Source organism: Acomys russatus, chromosome 3, assembly GCF_903995435.1.
Source record: "Acomys russatus chromosome 3, mAcoRus1.1, whole genome shotgun sequence".
Classification (NCBI taxonomy): Eukaryota; Metazoa; Chordata; class Mammalia; order Rodentia; family Muridae; genus Acomys; species Acomys russatus.
This window is the reverse complement of record NC_067139.1, coordinates 81,773,395-81,792,447: the sequence shown is the minus strand read 5'-3', so window position 1 is coordinate 81,792,447 and position 19,053 is coordinate 81,773,395. Positions and strand designations below refer to the sequence as shown.

Below are 19,053 nucleotides of genomic sequence, written 5' to 3'. Positions count from 1 at the left end.
TTTAAGATTTATTTATTTTATGTATATGAGTATACTGTCTTTGTGCACACCAGAAGAGGGACCAGATCCTATAATCTGGTTATGAGCCACTATGTAATTTCTGGGAATTGAACTCAGGACCTCTGGAAGAGCAGCTGGTGATTTTAACCACGATGCCATCTCTCCAGCCCCGCAACCTGTATTCTTAAGACTGATTTTGGCAATATTTGCTAGTGTTTGATTTTTTGTGTTTTGAAATGGGGTTTCCAGCAGTAACTTGGGCTGCCTTCCAACTCCCTATGCAACCCACACTGACCCTCCTGCCATCCTGAGTTACACAGAGCCTCCCAGGTACTGGGATTCCAGGCATCTGCCATCACAGCCACCTAGCTGGTATTTCTGTTCATTTGTTTTCTCACCAGTATTTTGCACTAACAAATTCATCTGTGCCGAGCAAATGGTGCTATAAGAGGGAAAGATTTGATTGCTTCTTCCAAGTTGATGTTATAGACATCCAGACAGTAGATATTCTAGGATCAAATTAGCTCAGTCACGAAATTCCAGGCTCTCCCACTGTATTTACTTCTAATTTAATTCACTGTCAAAAATAGGCGTTTGACCATTAAGCAGTTAATCAGAAACACTGTTTCCAGTGTTACAGAAAGCTCCTAAGGAACAGTAATAGGCATCTCCTCACTATGTGGGTTCTTTCTGGACTTAAGATTATAATTCTTTTCTTTTCTTTCTTTCTTTCTTTTTTAAGCCCCATTATTTTCACTAGCAGTATTCTATTTTTTAAAAAATTGCCTCTCAATTCAGTCTCTTCTATATTACTTATAGAAAAACTTCCAACTTCATTTTCATGGTATGTTAATTTTAAATGTTAAAAATATATTAATATTAAATCTTTATAAATGTCCTATGAAATGACTGAGGAACATTTTGTTTGTTTGTTTTTATGAGACAAAGTTTCTCTGTAGCCTTGGCTGTCCTGGAACTCCCTTTGTAGACCAGGCTGGCCTCCAACTCACAGAGATCTGCCTGTGTCTGCCTGAGTGCTGACATTAAAGGCGTAGGCCACCACCGCCTGGCTCCCTCACTTATTTTTCATTTCTTCCTTTACTAATAGATTATCAAGGGCTAATCACTTCCACATGTTGGCCAATTTATCTGAAAGTTGAAATCACATTTGGGCCACTTTACTGATGCTATAACTTGCTGCTTATACTTATCTTTGTTTGTTTTTAGATTTGGGATGGGAATTGAATTCCGTGAAGGCTCTCTAGTAATCAATAGTAAAAATCAGTACAAGCTAAAGAAAGGTAATTTTTATATGCATGCAATAAGAAAATAATTTCTGACTGGTTCCCTGACATTTCTTTTCTGTATGAATCCTACTTTTCTGCACCCTTCTGCAGCCACTGACTGATTTCTATTTTATTATTGTAGGGATGGTTTTCAGCATCAACCTGGGATTTTCAGACCTGACTAACAAAGAGGGGAAAAAGCCGGAAGAGAAAACCTATGCCCTGTTCATTGGTGACACAGTACTTGTAGATGAGGTGTGCTACTTCTTAAGCTTTTGATGCTCATGAACTGATCTTTGAAGTCTGTTGTGGACGCCGGTACTTGTGGTCTAAGTTGATGGTTGCTAAGTGGGGAAGTCCATGACGTAGACTTGAGAGAGCAGTTAGGAATAAAGACTCTGGTCCAGGCACATGAGTGCTTTCAATCAGGAACTAACTCAAATATTGACACTTGACTTTTGCTACTCATTTGTATGTGTGTGTTTCTATGCACGTTCTCATGTGTACATGTGTATGCAAGTATACACACAGACCAGAAAGGGGCATTTGATGTCCTTATCACTCCATCTATTCCTTTGGGGCAGTATTTCTCCTTGAATCTGAAACTGAAGTTTTGGTGACAAAGCTTAAAAACAATTCCCTGGAATCCTCCTGTCTCACTCAGAGCTGGGGTTACAGATATGCTTGACTACACACAACTTTTTTTGTGGGTTCCTCATAAGCAAGTGCTCTGTTCCTGTGGCTAGCCATCTCCTTGACACCAGAATTGATTTTTTCCCCCCAAGTATGCATATGTATATATGAATGCCCACAGAGGCCTTTGATCTGAGCTGGAGTTGCAAGCAGTTGTAGGTTGCCCAGTCTGTGTGCTAGGAACCGAGCCCAGGTCTCAATACCTGTGCAGTAGCAATGTGCATGCACTCTTAGCCACTGAGCCATCCCTCCAACCCGGTGTTTGTACTAGAAACCGAACACTTGTATATATATCAGATCTTTAGATCTTTACAGCATCTGTATACAGAAAACAGTTTATTATTCCCATATACAAATAAAGAGACTTTTTAAAAGCACAGTTGCCACAGAGCTAGGTAAAGAGCTGGGTTTCATATAAACCATTGCTCAAATTATAGTTCCTAAGCAAAACTGGGAGAATAAAAGTTCTTTGCTCTTCTTAGAGATTTTACAATCTAGGGGCTGGAGAGATGGCTCAGGGGTTAAGAACACTGTCTTGTTCTTCCAAAGGTCCTGAGTTCAATTCCCAGCAACCACATGGTGACTGACTCACAACCATCTATAATGAGATCTAGTGCCCTCTTCTGGTCTGCAGGCTCACATGGAGGCAGAATACTTACTGTACAAATAGTAAATAAATCTTTAAAAAAAAAAAAGACTTTTAGAATCTAAAAATATTGTGATATTGCCCAGCTAAGTGGTAAGCTGAAAGCAAGAGTTGACTTTAAATTGGAGGACTAAGTTCTGCTTTTGTTCTAGGATGGCCCGGCCACTGTTCTTACGTCTGTGAAAAAGAAAGTAAAGAACGTGGGGATTTTCTTAAAGGTGAGGGAGCAGTAAGGGACTGTTACAGGAATCTGTGTGCAGTGAAGAAGGTCAGCAACAGCGCTTTCTTTAAAAGTGAACGGTGCTTTTACCACTCCTCATTCCCACAGAGTGAGGATGATGAAGAGGAGGAGGAAGAGAAAGATGAGGCAGAGGACCTTTTGGGAAGAGGCTCTAGGGCAGCGTTACTTACTGAAAGAACACGGGTAAGTTTTTAATCACATTGGCCATGTAGCTGGGTAAGCTGGCCTGCGTCTGTAATCCCACCCTTCCGCAGGCTGAGGCGTGACAGTCGGCAGACTAGGTCGGGTCAGGGCCACACAGAAGCAGGGTGCTAACCAGCCGTGGGGCATCAGGCTGACAGACACTGGAGTCTCGCTGTGTGCTCCTCGTGCTGTGCTGACTGGACTCTTTACTCTGCTAGAATGAGATGACTGCAGAAGAGAAGCGAAGAGCACATCAGAAGGAACTGGCAGCCCAGCTCAACGAGGAAGCCAAGAGGAGGCTGACAGAGCAGAAGGGGGAGCAGCAGATTCAGAAGTAGGAGGCGTCCACACTGAGCAGGAGGTGGGCTAGGGGTGTAGGACTATGCACATTTCTCACTTGTCCTTTTGTTTTGTTTTCAACCCGATTCCAGAGCTCGCAAATCCAATGTGTCCTATAAAAATCCATCACTGATGCCTAAGGAACCACATATTCGAGAAATGAAGATCTATATAGATAAGAAATATGAAACTGTGATAATGCCTGTGTTCGGCATTGCCACACCCTTCCATATTGCCACAATCAAGGTACCAGTATTCCCTGATCAGGTGACACCTGTCAAGGTTGTAAGATTCCAGTGTGTCTACCTAAAAATCTCTGCTCTTCTCTCGCTGTGAGCTTTCACACACACTTCGTGTGCGTGTTCTCTGCTCCCTCCTTCATATGCTGCTGTCGCTTTTCTTCCCCTCCAGTTTTCACTTTGTAAGAAATTAAATGAGTCCAGGAAGATAATTGGCTTTTGAATATGTGTTGTTGTGTTTGTGTGTGCGCTCCTGGGCATGTAGATGCATTTGCCATCTTAGTCATCTCTCTCCACCTTATTTTTTGCCTGCTTGTACCCCTGCAGGCCAGCAGAGGGCACCAGATCACATTCTAGGTGGTTGTGAGCCACCATGTGGTTGCTGGGCATTGAACTCGGGACCTCTGGAATGGCAGTCAGTGTTCTTTCCACCTTATTTTTTGAGACAGGATCTTTCCTTGAGCCCTGAGCTTGATGATTGGCTAAGGTGGCTGCCCACCAAGCTCTGGAGATCCAGCTGTCTGCCCACCCTTAGCCCTAGGATTATAGAAGTACACATCGCACTTGGGTTTTATGAGGGTGCTAGGGCTCCAGACGTGGGCCCTTGTGTTTGTGCAGCAATCACTACCACCTGAGTCACCTCTCTTGCCTCTGGGATTTCTGTGTCTTTCTTTGAGTTTGTAACCATTATTTAACCCTAAATTGTATTCTTGTCACAAGTTACTTTAATAAGTAGGTGTTTCTTAAAAAACAGTCACATGATTATGTAAAAACAAAACAAAACACTGCTGGGCTGGGTGGTGGTGGTGGCGCACGCCTTTAATCCCAGCACTTGGGAGGCAGAGGCACAGGGATCGCTGTGAGTTCAAGGCCAGCCTGCTCTACAAAGCAAGTCCAGGACAGCCAGGCCTACATAGAGAAACCCTGTCTTGAAAGAAAGAAAAAAAAAAACCACTGCTGAGTGTCTCTATCTCAATTTTGGTTCGGTTTCATAGGTTCAGCCCAAAGAGCAGCAAACTCCAGACTTTTTCCCTGCAGCTAGGAATTGAACCAGACCTTGCATGCTCTGGATATATGCTCTGCCACTGAGCCTCATTCTCAGGCCTTCATATTCGTAATTGCTAACTTAATTTTAGCATCCCTATAATCTAGAAACAAGCCTAACGTTTCTCTCTCTCTTTGAACAGAACATAAGTATGTCTGTTGAAGGAGATTACACTTACCTGCGAATCAACTTCTATTGTCCAGGCAGTGCTCTGGGCAGGAACGAGGGCAACATCTTTCCTAACCCTGAAGCCACTTTTGTCAAGGAAATGTGAGTCCCCAGGAAACAACTGTCAGAGTCCTTGCCAGGGGAGCAGACGTTCATTCCTTGCTGCATCTGTTGCCAAGGAACCACTGCAAGGCCTTGCCTGGTGGCACTTATGTATGGTTACCTTGTACAGATCCTAATCAAGACTCTTCATGAGGCTATTTTATAATCACGGTACACATTTTACAATAGAATCCTCAGGTGGAAAATGTGTGGACCTACTGTGGTGATGTACAGCACACCTTGAAGTCTACATTAAAGAATCTGAGGCAAAGCGAATGTGGTGGTGCACACCTTTAATAGTAGCACTAGGGAGACAGGCAGGTGGATCTCTGTGAGTTCAAAGCCAGCCTGGTCTACCAAGAGTCCAAGACAGCTAGGACTCTGTAACAAAAACCGGTTGGTGGGTGGGGGGCAATCTGAGGCAAAATTCACAAGTTCAAGGCCATCCTGGGTGACAGTGAATTCCACATAACCATGATCTATAGTGAGACCAATCTGAAAACACAGGAAGAAAGAAATGTGTGCTACGATGGCTTCTGTTTCATCACGGGGTGGGATGGAGTCTTGGAGATACTATGTCAAATTTGAAAACCTAAAAGTGTAATTTCCCTACTCCAGTAAATTAGCTAATGATAGTTTCCATTTTAAAAGCTAGATTTTTTTTTTTTTTTTTTTTTTTTTTTTTTTTAATTTCCTACCATTCTCATATTTAGTGGTAGTTTTTCTTATAAAAAACATTAAGCCATCTGGGCATGGTAGCACTTAGGGGGCAGTGCAGCAGGAAGATCAAGAGTTCAAGGCCAGCCTTTAAACATAGCAAGGTCAAAGCCAGGTTAGACTATATGATTGTCTTGTAAAAAGATGGTCTTAGAAAGACAGAATTGGGGCTGGAGAGATGGCTCGGCGGTTAAGAGCACTGACTGCTCTTCCAGAGGTCCTGAGTTCAATTCCCAGCAACCACATGGTGGCTCACAACCATCTAAGATGAGATCTGATGCCATCTTCTGGCCTGCAGGTGTACATGCAGGCAGAGCACTGTATACATAGTAAATAAATATTTTTTTAAAAAAAGAAAAAGAAAGAAAGACAGAATTGCTAAAGTGCTTGTCAGAGAGGCTTAAGGGTCCCAGTGCTCAGGCCTGCAGGACCCGCATTAGTATGCATGTGGCTGCAGTAGATTGCATCCTTAGTCCCAGCCCTGGGGAGGTGAAGACGAGGGGAAGCCTGGGTCCTGCTGCCCACCCCGTCTCAGCTAGATGTGGAGAGAACGTCTCCAAAAAAAGGCAAGAATGATTAAGAAAAACAGTCAGCATTGACCCCTGTCCTGCACACAGACAGACACACATCCACACGCACTGTCACAGCAGAAAGGTTGATCCACTTATAAACTGTCGTAATGGCTTCAGATTTCCTAATAAACTTCTGTACCAATTTCCCTTCTTCTACAGCACATACCGAGCTTCAAATATGAAGGCACCTGGAGAGCAGACCGTACCAGCCTTAAATCTTCAAAATGCTTTTCGGATTATAAAAGAAGTACAAAAACGATACAAGACCCGAGAAGCTGAAGAAAAAGAAAAAGAGGTGGGTCCGTGCATGACAAAGCACCTTTGTGCAGGGCTTCACAAGCCCCTGTGAAGGCGCGTGCGCAGTCACGCCCTGTTCTGTAACCTGCAGGGCATTGTGAAACAAGACTCCTTGGTGATCAACCTGAACCGCAGCAACCCAAGGCTGAAGGACCTGTACATCCGCCCCAACATCGCTCAGAAGAGGATGCAGGGCTCCCTGGAGGCCCACGTCAATGGTGCTGCCGCGGCCTGCAAGGGAGCCTGGGGGGGCGGCGGGGGCGGGGTGCAAGCTGCCTTCTCTGGCTTGTCAAGTCCCCTGAAGCGCTAGGTGCGCTGCCGTTGGCCTCATCTGAGGCTGTGCTTGACACTGGTGGCCTTGCTCTTTGCTGCAGGTTTCCGCTTCACGTCTGTCCGAGGAGACAAGGTGGACATTCTGTATAATAATATTAAGCACGCTTTGTTCCAGCCCTGTGATGGGGAGATGATTATTGTCTTGCACTTTCACCTCAAGGTACACTCTTACGAGCTCTCAGCAAAAGCTTAATTTTCCTCATTTATTGCATAAAATCATAATCATTAAAGTGGTTTTAATAATATGTTTATAGCCAGGCATGGTGGCATAGGCCTTTAATCCCAGCACTCGGGAGGCAGAGGCAGGTGGATGACTGTGAGTTCAAGGCCAGCCTGGTCTACAAAGCGTGTCTAGGACAGCCAAGGCTACACAGAGAAACCCTGTCTCGAGAAAAGAAAACAAAATAATAACAATAATAAGTTTATAAATTACAGTGGTCCAGTGACTTTGGTTAGGGTTGTGTATAGAATATACTTGAGGTTATTTGTAGTCATCTTGGTTCCTATAAAGTGGCTACACCACTGAAGAAAATGTCACCCCCTCCCCTAGCAACCAAGAACCTCTCTTTCTATGATAGGGTATTGCCAGGAGACCGTAGCTGCTCTGAGGTCAAGAGTGCAGTGGTCATGTCATTCTCAGAAGACCACTCTGCCGTCTTCCTTCTCTTACACTGTTTCTCCCTTTCCCTCTGCAATGTCCCTGAGCATGGAAGGAATGACGGGATGTCCATTTAACCCTGACCGCACAACAACCACTTAGTCTTAGCACTCTGGCCTGTCAAAGTTTCTGTGGTTAACACTGCCCAGTGCAAAAAGTAGCTTCTCCAACCACAGATGACGGACAGCAGGATTAATCCATAAGGAGTAATGCGATTATTTAGAAGGTAATCTGACGGGTGTATCATAACCGCTTAGCAAAGCAGCAGCTGTGCTTTCCCACCAGGGCCTCTGACCTTCCTACCCCATGGCTTTTGACTAGGTTTTCAATAACAGATTTGAATTCCCTCCTGTGGAGTGAGCCTCAGATCCAGTCAAGTCATTGATACATCTTACCTCTTGAGTTAGTGCGAGTACACTGTGTTTATGTCTTTCGACAGCGGGTTTGTTTCTTTGAGCAGCTTGTCTTTTTGTAGGCTGAGTGGCCTAAATCTACGAATTGTTCTGCTGTCTCTGGTTTATCATTAGAATGCCATCATGTTTGGGAAGAAGCGACACACAGATGTACAGTTCTACACAGAAGTTGGAGAGATCACTACGGATTTGGGGAAACACCAGCACATGCATGACCGCGATGACCTCTATGCTGAGCAGGTCTGAGAAGTTCAGAACCATATTTACAGAGCACGGGGGCAGGGTTATGTGTGAGCTGAGATGGATTTATGCTCTGCATCGGCTCTGCTAATCCATGTACTGACCTGTGAGTTAGGCTCAGCTTAGGGTTGGTTTATGGCATGTGCCTTGAGTAAGATAGTGTCACTAAGGAGAAGGAAAACCACACAAGAATTTTGAGCTTTTTGAGGGAAATAGTATTAACAAGTCACATGATGACTGCAGATAATACTCTTTTTCCTCTACAGATGGAACGAGAAATGAGACACAAACTGAAAACAGCCTTTAAAAATTTCATTGAAAAAGTAGAGGCTCTAACGAAGGAAGAGCTGGAGTTCGAAGTACCATTTAGGGACCTAGGGTAATGCACTTCCTCCTGCTCTTGTCTTGTCTTGCAGACTCCTGTGTCTAGCTTTTGGGGCATAGATTACTGTTTCTTCTAGTAATTTCGCACCACATAACACTCTTTTTCTTTCCTATGACTGGATAACCCTTAAGACAACCACTCAAAAATTTTAAGGATTTTTTTGTAGCTGGGAGTACTCCTGGATACAATTTTTTTTTTTTTTTTTTTTTTTTTTTTTTTTTTTTAATCTCAAGGGTTTTCATGAGTGACTTCCTTGGGAGCTGTTTGGCAGAGGGGAAGATGCCTGTGTTGTGTCACCAGCAGGCTCGTGGTGACTGGACTGTTCATCTTACTCTTTCAGGTTTAATGGGGCTCCCTACAGGAGTACCTGCCTCCTTCAGCCCACTAGTAGTGCACTGGTAAACGCTACAGAGTGGGTACGTATTCTTGCCTCCTCTTACTGTTACTTTTAATTTTCTGGTCCTTTCCTTTTCAGTTTTTTTGCTACCCTACTACTAAGAGATTGAGCCCACAGTCTGCCACATGCACTACTGAGTGCCACCCATACTCTTCTTGCTTCCTCTTAGTAACAGAATTGTTAGAAAGGGGAAGGGAAAATTTGATCGTTACTGTTCTGATTTTCATCTTTTGATGCTTAGCTTAGATTTAAAATTTATTACACAAATGGTCCTTCTAAAGCCTCTGTAGTCTTTAAAAATCGTTTTTTCTGAGGCGTTCCTGAATTTTTTTTAATTAATTGATTGATTAATTTATTTATTTATTGTGTGTACAGTGCTCTGCCAGAAGAGGGCAGCAGATCACATTATAGATGGTTATGAGCCACCATGTGGTTGCTGGGACTTGAACTCATGACCTCTGGAAGAGCTCTTAGCTGCTGAGCTCCAGCCCTTTTTTTTCTTAAAGTTTTTTTGTTTTGTTTTTGTTTTTTAGTTTTTTGAGACAGAGTTTCTCTGTGTTATCTTGGCTGTCCTGGACACTCTTTGTAGACCAGGCTGGCCTTGGACTCCCAGTGATCCGCCTGCCTCTGCCTCCTAAGTGCTGGGAGTGATGGCACACGCCTTCAATGCTGTCTGGTATGCTATGGCGTGCGCCATCACTCCCAGCTATACTGAGAAGTTTTAGTGCTTCACTCACAAATAAATTCAGAGCCAGGTGCAGTGGCGCACACCTGTAATTCCAGTACTTGGGAGGCAGAGGCAGGTGGATCACTATGAGTTTGAGGCCAGCCTGGTCTACAAAGAGAGTCCAGGACAGCCAGGACTACACAGAGAAACCCTGCCTCAAAAATAAGAAAACAAAGGTTTGTAGTATGTCACACCATGTGTATCTTTAAAAACAACAAAAATTCCCTCTGTGTGGTGATTAGACTCTGAAAAGTGTGCAAAGAGAAGTGCTTACATGATAATGATGCGGCTCCTGATTTGACAGCCACCTTTTGTCGTGACATTGGATGAAGTGGAGCTGATCCATTTTGAGAGGGTCCAGTTTCACCTGAAGAACTTTGATATGGTGATTGTCTATAAGGATTACAGCAAGAAAGTCACAATGATCAATGCCATTCCTGTCGCCTCACTAGACCCCATCAAGGAGTGGCTGAAGTAAGCAAGCCTTCCAGCCTCTTCCCCTTTACCCTGTACTATAAAATGCTGTCTGGTGTGCTATGGTGTGCCTGTGGGCCCAGCTGCTCAGGCGATTGAGGTGTAGAAGGCAGAAGACAGGATTTTGGGTCCAGCCCATATAACATATAAGGAAGGATCTTGTATCTTAATTTTTAATTTACTTTAGTTTTTTTCCCTCAGTGTGTGTGTGTGTGTGTGTGTGTGTGTGTGTGTGTGTGTGTGTGTACAATATATATATATATATATATATATATATATATATATATATATATATATATATATCCCTTTCTCTTCCTTTTAATCTCCTTCGTTCTCCTAAACAGTTGACTTCTGCTTTAATTTGACCTATACCTATATGATTTTATATGGCTATATAAATCTAGGAACCACAAATAAGAGAAACATGTAATACTTACTTTCTGGGACTGGCTCAGTTCTCTTACATGTTGTCTCCAGTTGCATTTAAGTGTATGTATATTACCTAGTCCTTGTCCATTCTTGTACTCCTGGGTTGTTCCGTAGCTTAGCTACTGTGGACAGTGCTACAGTAAACACTGAGGTGTTGACTTGGAGTGCTGTAGGTGGGTAGGATGGCAGATCTAGTCTTGAGAACCCTTCACACTAAAGTTGCACTCTCTTGTTTGTTTAAGGATTCTCTTGTCCACGGCCACACTGTCATTTGGGGTTTTTTTCGGGGGGGGGGGGGCTTTCCGTTGTGATTTATACTCTGACTAGAATAAGATGAAATAATCATTGTGGGTTTTATCTTAATTTCTCTGGCCAATGAAGCTGAACATTTTTCATATTTTCATCAGCAATATGTATTTCCCTCTTTTGTGAATCTGTTTGCCGTGTGTACAAGAAGCATGGATGCCAGAAAAGAGATAGCTGTTGGGCCCTGAGCCCAGGTCCTCTACAACAGCAGTAAGCACTCTTAACCTCTGCGTCGTACTTCTAGCCTGAAATGTTATTTGTTGGGAACAGGGCACGCAGCATCGTGCCACGGCTCACATTCGGAGTCAGTTCTTCCCTTCTACCATGTGGGTTCAAGGGATCAAACCCAGGTCATTAGGCCTGGTGGCAGTTGCCCTTGCCTGCTGCGTCATCTAAGATTTTGTTGAGTCTCATGAAGCCAAGACTGGCCTCAGCTCACTATGTAGCACCAAGGATAACTTGAACTTCTAGCCTGCCTCTGCCTCCTGAGTGCTGAGGTTGCCGCTGTGTGCCCTCACAGTTTATGCAGTGCTGGAGAGCAAACCAGGCCTCTGCATGCTAGGCAAGCACTATTGACTGAGCTACAGCTGCAGCCTCCTGTCCGCTCATGAGCCCAGTTAGGGTTGGCTTTGTTTGATTTCTTGTTATGTTTTGGGCTCTTTGTATTCTCTCCTTTTTATTTTACTTATTTGTGTGTATGGGTGTTTTGTCTGTGCACTGTTTGCGTGTCTTATGCCCATGGAGGCCAGAAGATGGATGGCATCTTACTCCCTGGGACTATGCTTACAGTACCCATGTGTGTAGGCATCTTTATTTTACCTATTTTATTTTAGTTCTTATAACTCTACTTCCCTTCTCCACCCATTGTCCCTTCCAACACCCCAATACCAGGTAGGAGAGAAGGAAGGTTAGTGGGGGAAAGGTTACTACGTTGTGCTGATGAGGGTCATTGGATTCTTTGGGGCAATACCAATCTTAGTGGTCAGGGTGTCCAGCAGTCCAGCAAACATAGCAGAACGATAAACCAGCAACAGAGTGGGGAACAGCAGCCTCCTCCTTTCTTTGAATGCCACACCACCACCTGCCTGCCTGCAGCTCCCCCTTCCCCCCAGCTCTGGTATTTATACCCTCTCAGAGTCCTCAGAATTAAATTATCTGCCATTGACAAAGATAAGACTCCTGCCACAGCACCAGACAATCATGGTTAACATCTGTGCACAAACTAAAGCAGTCCAACATGCCTGGGATTAAAACAAAAACATGTTTACATAACATAGCTGAGCTTTTTTAAAGAAACCAAAACTTCCACAACACATGTGGGTGCTGGGACTTAAACCCAGGTCCTCTAGAAGAACAGCCTCCGGACACTTCTTTGTCTTTATTCTACATATTAATCCTCTGTCAGATAACTGGCAAAGATTTTCTTCCCATTCTATCGGCTCTCTTCACACTCATACAGCATTTTAATATTAAGAGGCCATTTGTCATTTTGTATATGGGTGTAGGGAAGTGTAGGTGAGAGAGTGAGATAAGGATCTAGTTTCATTCTTTTACAAGTGAATATTCTGGTTTTTAAGATTTATTTTTATTAGGCAGTTATAAACCACCATGTAGGTGCTAGGAATTGAACTCAGGTCCTCAGGAAGAGCCATCTCTCCAACCCCAAATACTGTATTTTTTATAATACATCTTTGTTAAGGAAAGAGACTGACTTCCCTCTGCTGTGAACACTGGCCGTCTTTGTCTAACATCCCCACGGTGGGTATCGTGGTCTCCTCTACCACGTAGATTCTGAGGATTGAACTCAGGTTGCCAGATTTAACAGCACCTTTGCCCACTAAGCCATCTTTCTGGCCCTGTCTTGTTTTTAGACCAGGATCTCCTACTGTTGTGGCCCAGGATCTTCTCCTTCCACAGCTGTGTACCACCATGTCCAGGCCTGACAGGTCTCTGATGACTTAATGTAGGCAGTTACAGCTAAAAGTTTCTTCCTATAAGTGTTATGTGTTGTGTTTTCTTTTGTTTACATTGAATTCTGGAAAGTTTTTTGTTTGTTTTGTTTTTTATTTTTTTTTAAAGATTTGCTTATTTATTCTGTCTTCTGCCTGCATGTATGCCTGCACACCAGAAGAGGGCATTAGATCTCATTATAGATGGCTGTGAGCCACAATGTGATTGCTGCGAATTGAACTCAGGACCTTTGGAAGAGCAGACAGTGAGTGCTCTTAACCTCTGAGCCATCTCTCAAGCCCCAAATTCTGAGGGGTTTTAATCTTGATTTCTTCCATGATCCACTGACTCAGTAGTAGTGTTGTTACCATTGTTACCAGATATAATACAGGCAAATATTTCAGATTTGATTTCTCTTTTCCCCCAAGACAGGGTTTCTTTGTGTCCTGAAACTCGCTCTGTAGACCAGGCTGGCCTGGAACTCCCAGAGATCCACCTGCCTCTGCCTCCTGAGTGCTGCCATTAAAGGCGTGCACTACCATGCCTGGCTTGTTTTGGTTTTTTGCTTGGGAGGGGCAGTGGGGGTTGTTTTTCTTTTTGGTTTTTGGTTTTTCACGACAGAGTTTATCTATGTAACGGCCTTAGCTATCCTGGAACTTGCTCTGTATATCAGACTGGCCTCAAACGTGCAGCAGTCCACCTGCCTCTGCCTCTCAAGTGCTGGAATTAAAGCTGCTATACAGATGAACTGTCTTCAAAAACCAAAAACCAAAAAGAAAAGCCTGGCTTATTTAAATTTTTTTTTCATTTAGATTTATTATCCTTTTACACGTATGAATGTTTTGCTTGCGTGTAGGTCTATGCACAATGTGAGTGCCTTGTGTCAGATGTTTCTGGTGTGTATGTGTGTGTGTGTGTGTGTGTCTTTTATGTGAGAGAGAGAGAGAGGAGTATTAAAGTCACCACCTCTGTATTTGGGGTTAACTGGTGACTGTATCTAATAATATTTGTTTTATGAGATTGGCATACCTGTGTTAAGTATCTCTGTTTATGCTCGTCTTGCCCTCCCTTAATCAGCATGCAGTGACCCTCTTTATCTCTTCTGACTAGTTTTGGTTTTAAGTGTATTTTGTCAGGTGTGTTACAACAGTAACACTTGTTCATTCATTTGCTTGGAAACCATTTCCAATCCTTCCACCATGACGTAGCATCTACCTTTTATGGTGAGATTTGGTTTTGTTTGTTTGTTTCTGATTTGGGTTTTAGGTTTGGGTGTGCTGTTGTTGTTTTGTGTTGTTTTCACAGCTTGAATTTTAGCTGGCAGTCTCATTATACATGGTTCAAGAACTCAAGTAAAATCAAGTGTTAAAGATTGGTCTTCAAACGGCTAGAGAGATGGTTCGGCAGTTAATGTCACCTGCTCTTCCAGAGGTTCAATTCCCAGCAACTACATGGTGGCTCACAACCATCTATAATGTGACCTGATGCCCTCTTCTGACATGCAGGTGTACGTGTAGATAAAGCACTCATACACATTAAATAAATAAATAAACAAACAAACAAAATGGGTCTTCAAACATCACAGCCAACGATCCCACGTTTGCCTATAATCTCTCATATAAAACCACATCCACATAGCATCCTTAACTGTGAGCCATTTGAAGCTACCAGTTTTAGTACCTTGGCCTGGTGCCAAAATGTGGGCAGTTGTAGCTTCGAGTTAAGTTGTGTCAGTGTTCACTAGCACTGTGGCCTTGGAGTCACAGTCAATTTGACCATGGCCTAAGGTGAAAGCTAGTTTCACTTACTTGAGTGTTTTATATTTATTTGTTTCTTTTTTAGGTTTTTGAGACAGGGTTTCTCTGAGTAGCCTGACTTGCTCTTTAGACCAGGTTAGCCTTGAACTCAGAGATCTGCCTACCTCTGCCTCCCAAGTGCTGGGATTAAAAGCGAGTGCTACCGCTGTCTTTGTAATGTTTGGCATTTTCCCATTCCTGTCTTAATATATTACCCTAATATGTTTTCTGTGGCTTCAAGGATGTTTTTTTTTCTTCTTCAGTCTCATGGTTTCCTTCTGGTATCCGACTTCAGTTTGGGTTTCTTTCCTCAGTGTTTCTCTGGAATTCCTCTTTCATGGCTTACATTCTCCTTTCCTTCAGCTATGGTGTTCTCCTGGAGTTGGTTTGTGTGGTTTTTGCTTTCTGCGTTCTGGAAGTTTCACCTAGTCACTCACTACAGGGCGTCATACAGGTTGATTTGGGAGGAGTAATGTTGCCCTGCTTTTTATATCATTTGTACTTTTGCCTATGAGGTCATTGGTTTGGTTTTTCTTTTTTAGGACTACCCTTATTGTTTCAGAGAGAGGTAGACTTTTGTAGGGTTGCGGTCTTGTTTTCCCCAGCTAGTCTAGCGGCCAGGATCCCAGCATGATCCCCAGTCTGAACCTTGGTGTTAGAATATTGTCTGCAAAATTAATCACTATCAAAGGGTAATTTACATTGAAAGTATGCTTTTAAGTGCCAAGTTACTAGTTTAGGTAGTAAAGGGTTACTTAGAGTACTGTAGATAGCTGATACATTCGCAACTTTGGGTGCAAATAGAAAGGTGGGGAAAATCTCAGCAACACTAGTGACTAATACTATGTTGACAGAAAAAGAATAGGGCAGTGTGTTTAGAAAGGGGGATGGGAGAGGCAGTAGCTGGCCCAGGAGGCTGAAGTCATCTAGTCAGATGACATAATGCCATTCCCAGCTCTTAGGGGCTTAAAACTACAGCGACTTTTAAAGCCTGGCTAACAAAGGAAACAGAAAAGGAATGTCTGGGTGGAGAGATCATGGTGGTGTCGGGTATGAAAGCAGTCTAGTGTGACTCTTGATTGCCTGTGTTCTGCCTTGAGTGCCCCAAGTAGACCTGAGGCAGATTTAAAACAGAACCCTGTTTGCTTTTCCCCAAAGAACTGGACTACACACTCTCTCTTTTCATCATTTGTCTAGAAACTGTTCTTCCATTTGGCCTTTTGAGCTGTTTCAATATGGAAAGGACTGTAGTCCATGCTTATTTCAATATTAAGAAAAGGAGGGTTTAGAGAAATGGTTCAACAGTTATGAACTCTTGCAGAAGAGATTAATTACTAAATATGTATATAAATTAGTTAATTTATAAAACTATTCCTCACATAATTTCTTAGAGGAGAAATTTTAGAAGGAATTTTTGTTTTGTTTGTGGTTTCTTTTGGGGGGGTTGGTTTTGTTTTGTTTTTGTTTTTTGTTTTTCAAGACAAGGTTTCTCTGTATAGCCTTGGCTGACCTGGACTCAATTTGTAGACCAGGCTGGCCTCAAACTCACAGAGATCCACCTACCTCTGCCTCACGAGTGCTGGGATTAAAGGCGTGCACCACCACACGTGGCTTCAAAATTATTGAATTTTGTTTAATTTAGAAATTATTGATCTGGGTGTGGTGGCACATACCTTTAATACCAGCACTCGGGAGGCAGAGGCGGGCAGATCTCTGAGTTTCAGGCCAAAGAGAGTTCTAGCACAGCCAAGGTTAATGATTTATTTTATCTTCACTGTAGTCACTTTTCCTCTTTCCCTTTTCTTCTTCACCTTCTTCTCTTCCTTCTTCTTCAAGAAAGCGTTTCTCTGTGTAGCCTTGGCTGTTCTAGACTTGCTTTGTAGACCAGGCTGGCCTCAAATTCACAGAAATCTGCCTGCCTCTATCTCCCCAAGTGCTGGGATTACAGGCATGCGCCACCAGGCCTGGCTTTTGCTCTTTTTTTTTTTTTTTTTTTTTTAAGATGTATTTAATTTTATGAGTGTTTTACCTGCGTGATGGTAAATGTGTGCCTGGTGTCCATGAAGCTTAAAAGAGGAAGTCAGATCCCCTGGAACTGGAGTTGTAGGTAGTTGTGAGCCGCCATGTGTGTAATCGGAGCTGAGCCTGGGTCCTCTGCAAGAGCTCATAACTGCCAAGTCGTCTCTCTTCACCCTCCTTTTCTCCTTAATAATCCACAGCACAGGTTAGTAAGTCGTTTAAGCACCTTATAAATTGAAGACATTTTACATACTTAGAAAGAGATGCCTCTGATTTCAGATAGAGTCTTTATCAAATAAGCAAGATAGGAAAGCAGAGGACTGTTGAGGGGCAGGGCCAGTGCACACTGCCCTCATGTCTTCGTTAGAGGGGAAGGAATGAAGAGACTCTCAGAACTGGTTATAAGTTAAGATGGCGTGAGGACTAAGGGAGCCTGGGTGAGTCATACAAAGACACAAGAACAAAATCATTGGTGCTGAAGAAGAGGAGAGGATGAACCTGGAATTGTTTGAAGGACAAAGCTTGTATTGGTTGGAATGCCTCTCTCCCATGAGGGTCGGTGCTCTGAGAATGAATGCAAATACCAGCCATTTGGGGCATGCCCAATGCAGGCTAATGGTCATAATGACAGTTTACATTTCAGGAAATACAGAAGTTTGACTCACACTTGGAATGTCATTTTAGTTCCTGTGACCTAAAGTACACAGAAGGTGTTCAGTCCCTCAACTGGACTAAAATCATGAAGACCATTGTTGATGACCCTGAGGGCTTCTTTGAACAAGGTGGCTGGTCTTTCCTGGAACCTGATGGTGAGGTGCGTGAGTGTGAGGTTTTGTTTTTTGTTTTTTGTTTTTTTAGGTATACAGTGTTGCCTAATGTCATTTAGGTACTTAAAAGAATGACATCAGTATGTAGTACATAAAGGACCTGACCAGCGCAGGTGTGACCTAAAAACACAGCTGGGGGGGAAACACAATTTGGTATTGTTGTTTCTTAAGGTTAGCTTTACAGGTAAATAATGAGTTCACTGTGTATTAGTAGTCACCACCCACATTACTCAGTTTCTTAGTGTTGCAAGGTAATAGGATTGAGGCTTATTACAAAACGTACTTTTAAGAAAAGCAGTCCTCCCGGGCTGGAGAGATGGCTCAGAGGTTAAGAGCACTGACTGCTCTTCCAGAGGCCCAGTTCCCAGCGACCACATGGCGGCTCACAACCATCTATAATGAGATCTGGTGCCCTCTTTTCGCCTGCAGGTGTACATGCAGGCAGAGCACTATATACATAATAATAGATAAATTTTTTTAAAATTTTAAAGCAGTCCTCCCAAAGCTGAAGAGATGACTCAGCAGATGAGAGCACTGCCTAATCCTCCAGAGGATTTGAAGCCCCCTTCTATCTCCCACAGCACTGCCACACCTGGTGCACAGACATATACACAGGCAAAACACCCATACACATGAAGTAAAAAGAAAGGAGCCTTTAGGGGCTAGAAGGATGGTTCAGCAGTTAAGAGCACTGATTGCTTTTCCAGAGGACCTGGCTTCAATTCACAGCACCCACTGGCAGCTCACACAGACATGTGTAGGTAAAACATCAGTGCATATAAAATAAAAATTTTTAAAGAAATGAACCTTAAAAAATAAAGTCACCAAGCACAGTGGTGCACACCTTTGGTTTCATCATATCACTCAGGAGGCAGAGGCAAGCAGATCTCATGAGTCCAAGACTAGCCTGGTCTGCATAGTTAGTGCCAGGCCAGGGCTACACAGTGAGACCCTGTCTCAAAAAAAAGTTAAATTAAAAGCTTGTTTTTAATAGAGCTCCCACCTGGGTATATCACACTAAATCAAAGTGTGTTTCTGTCATTGATTTCCACAGACAGAAATGAAAAGGCTATTCCACCATCTAGTAAATGCCTGACAGCATAATGTTAAGACGGGCCTTTTATCTCTTGGTCGGTCCACTTTCTTAGTTTGGTTTTTATATATGAAATGCTAGTGTTCCAAGTACATTGAATTACTTTGATAATAAGATGAATATGAGAAAAGCAGTGAACGGGTCTGCTGTCTGTACATCATCAGGGCAGTGAAGCTGAGGACGGAGATTCTGAGTCTGAAATTGAAGACGAGACCTTTAATCCTTCCGAGGAGGACTATGAAGAGGAAGAGGAGGACAGTGATGAAGACTACTCATCAGAAGCCGAAGAGTCAGGTCAGCGAGTGTTTGTGGGACTGGAGAAATGGCTCGGTGTGTGTAACATATGCCCTGCATGTGTGTGAAAAGCCAGCCACACTCGCCTGTCACACAGCACTAGGCAGTGGCAGGGTCAGGAGCCCCACGCCTGCTCCCTGAAGGGAGTAAGGAAAGGAGAAGGGCATCAACACCCTCCCGCCTC

General features: G+C 43.3%; 1 protein-coding gene across 1 annotated transcript in view; it reads left to right on the top strand.

Annotated features, from left to right (window-relative positions):
- Positions 1-19,053, top strand: part of Supt16h (SPT16 homolog, facilitates chromatin remodeling subunit) — a 41,187-nt gene that overhangs the window by 20,482 nt on the left and 1,652 nt on the right. Inside the window, exons 9-24 of the mRNA XM_051143050.1 lie at positions 1,228-1,301; positions 1,429-1,541; positions 2,778-2,843; positions 2,954-3,049; positions 3,268-3,383; positions 3,481-3,634; positions 4,815-4,942; positions 6,391-6,526; positions 6,620-6,746; positions 6,903-7,021; positions 8,047-8,172; positions 8,439-8,551; positions 8,898-8,973; positions 9,986-10,155; positions 17,340-17,469; positions 18,740-18,869. Of these exons, the coding sequence (XP_050999007.1) occupies positions 1,228-1,301; positions 1,429-1,541; positions 2,778-2,843; positions 2,954-3,049; positions 3,268-3,383; positions 3,481-3,634; positions 4,815-4,942; positions 6,391-6,526; positions 6,620-6,746; positions 6,903-7,021; positions 8,047-8,172; positions 8,439-8,551; positions 8,898-8,973; positions 9,986-10,155; positions 17,340-17,469; positions 18,740-18,869 (1,874 nt within the window). The remainder of the gene's footprint in view (positions 1-1,227; positions 1,302-1,428; positions 1,542-2,777; positions 2,844-2,953; positions 3,050-3,267; positions 3,384-3,480; positions 3,635-4,814; positions 4,943-6,390; positions 6,527-6,619; positions 6,747-6,902; positions 7,022-8,046; positions 8,173-8,438; positions 8,552-8,897; positions 8,974-9,985; positions 10,156-17,339; positions 17,470-18,739; positions 18,870-19,053) is intronic.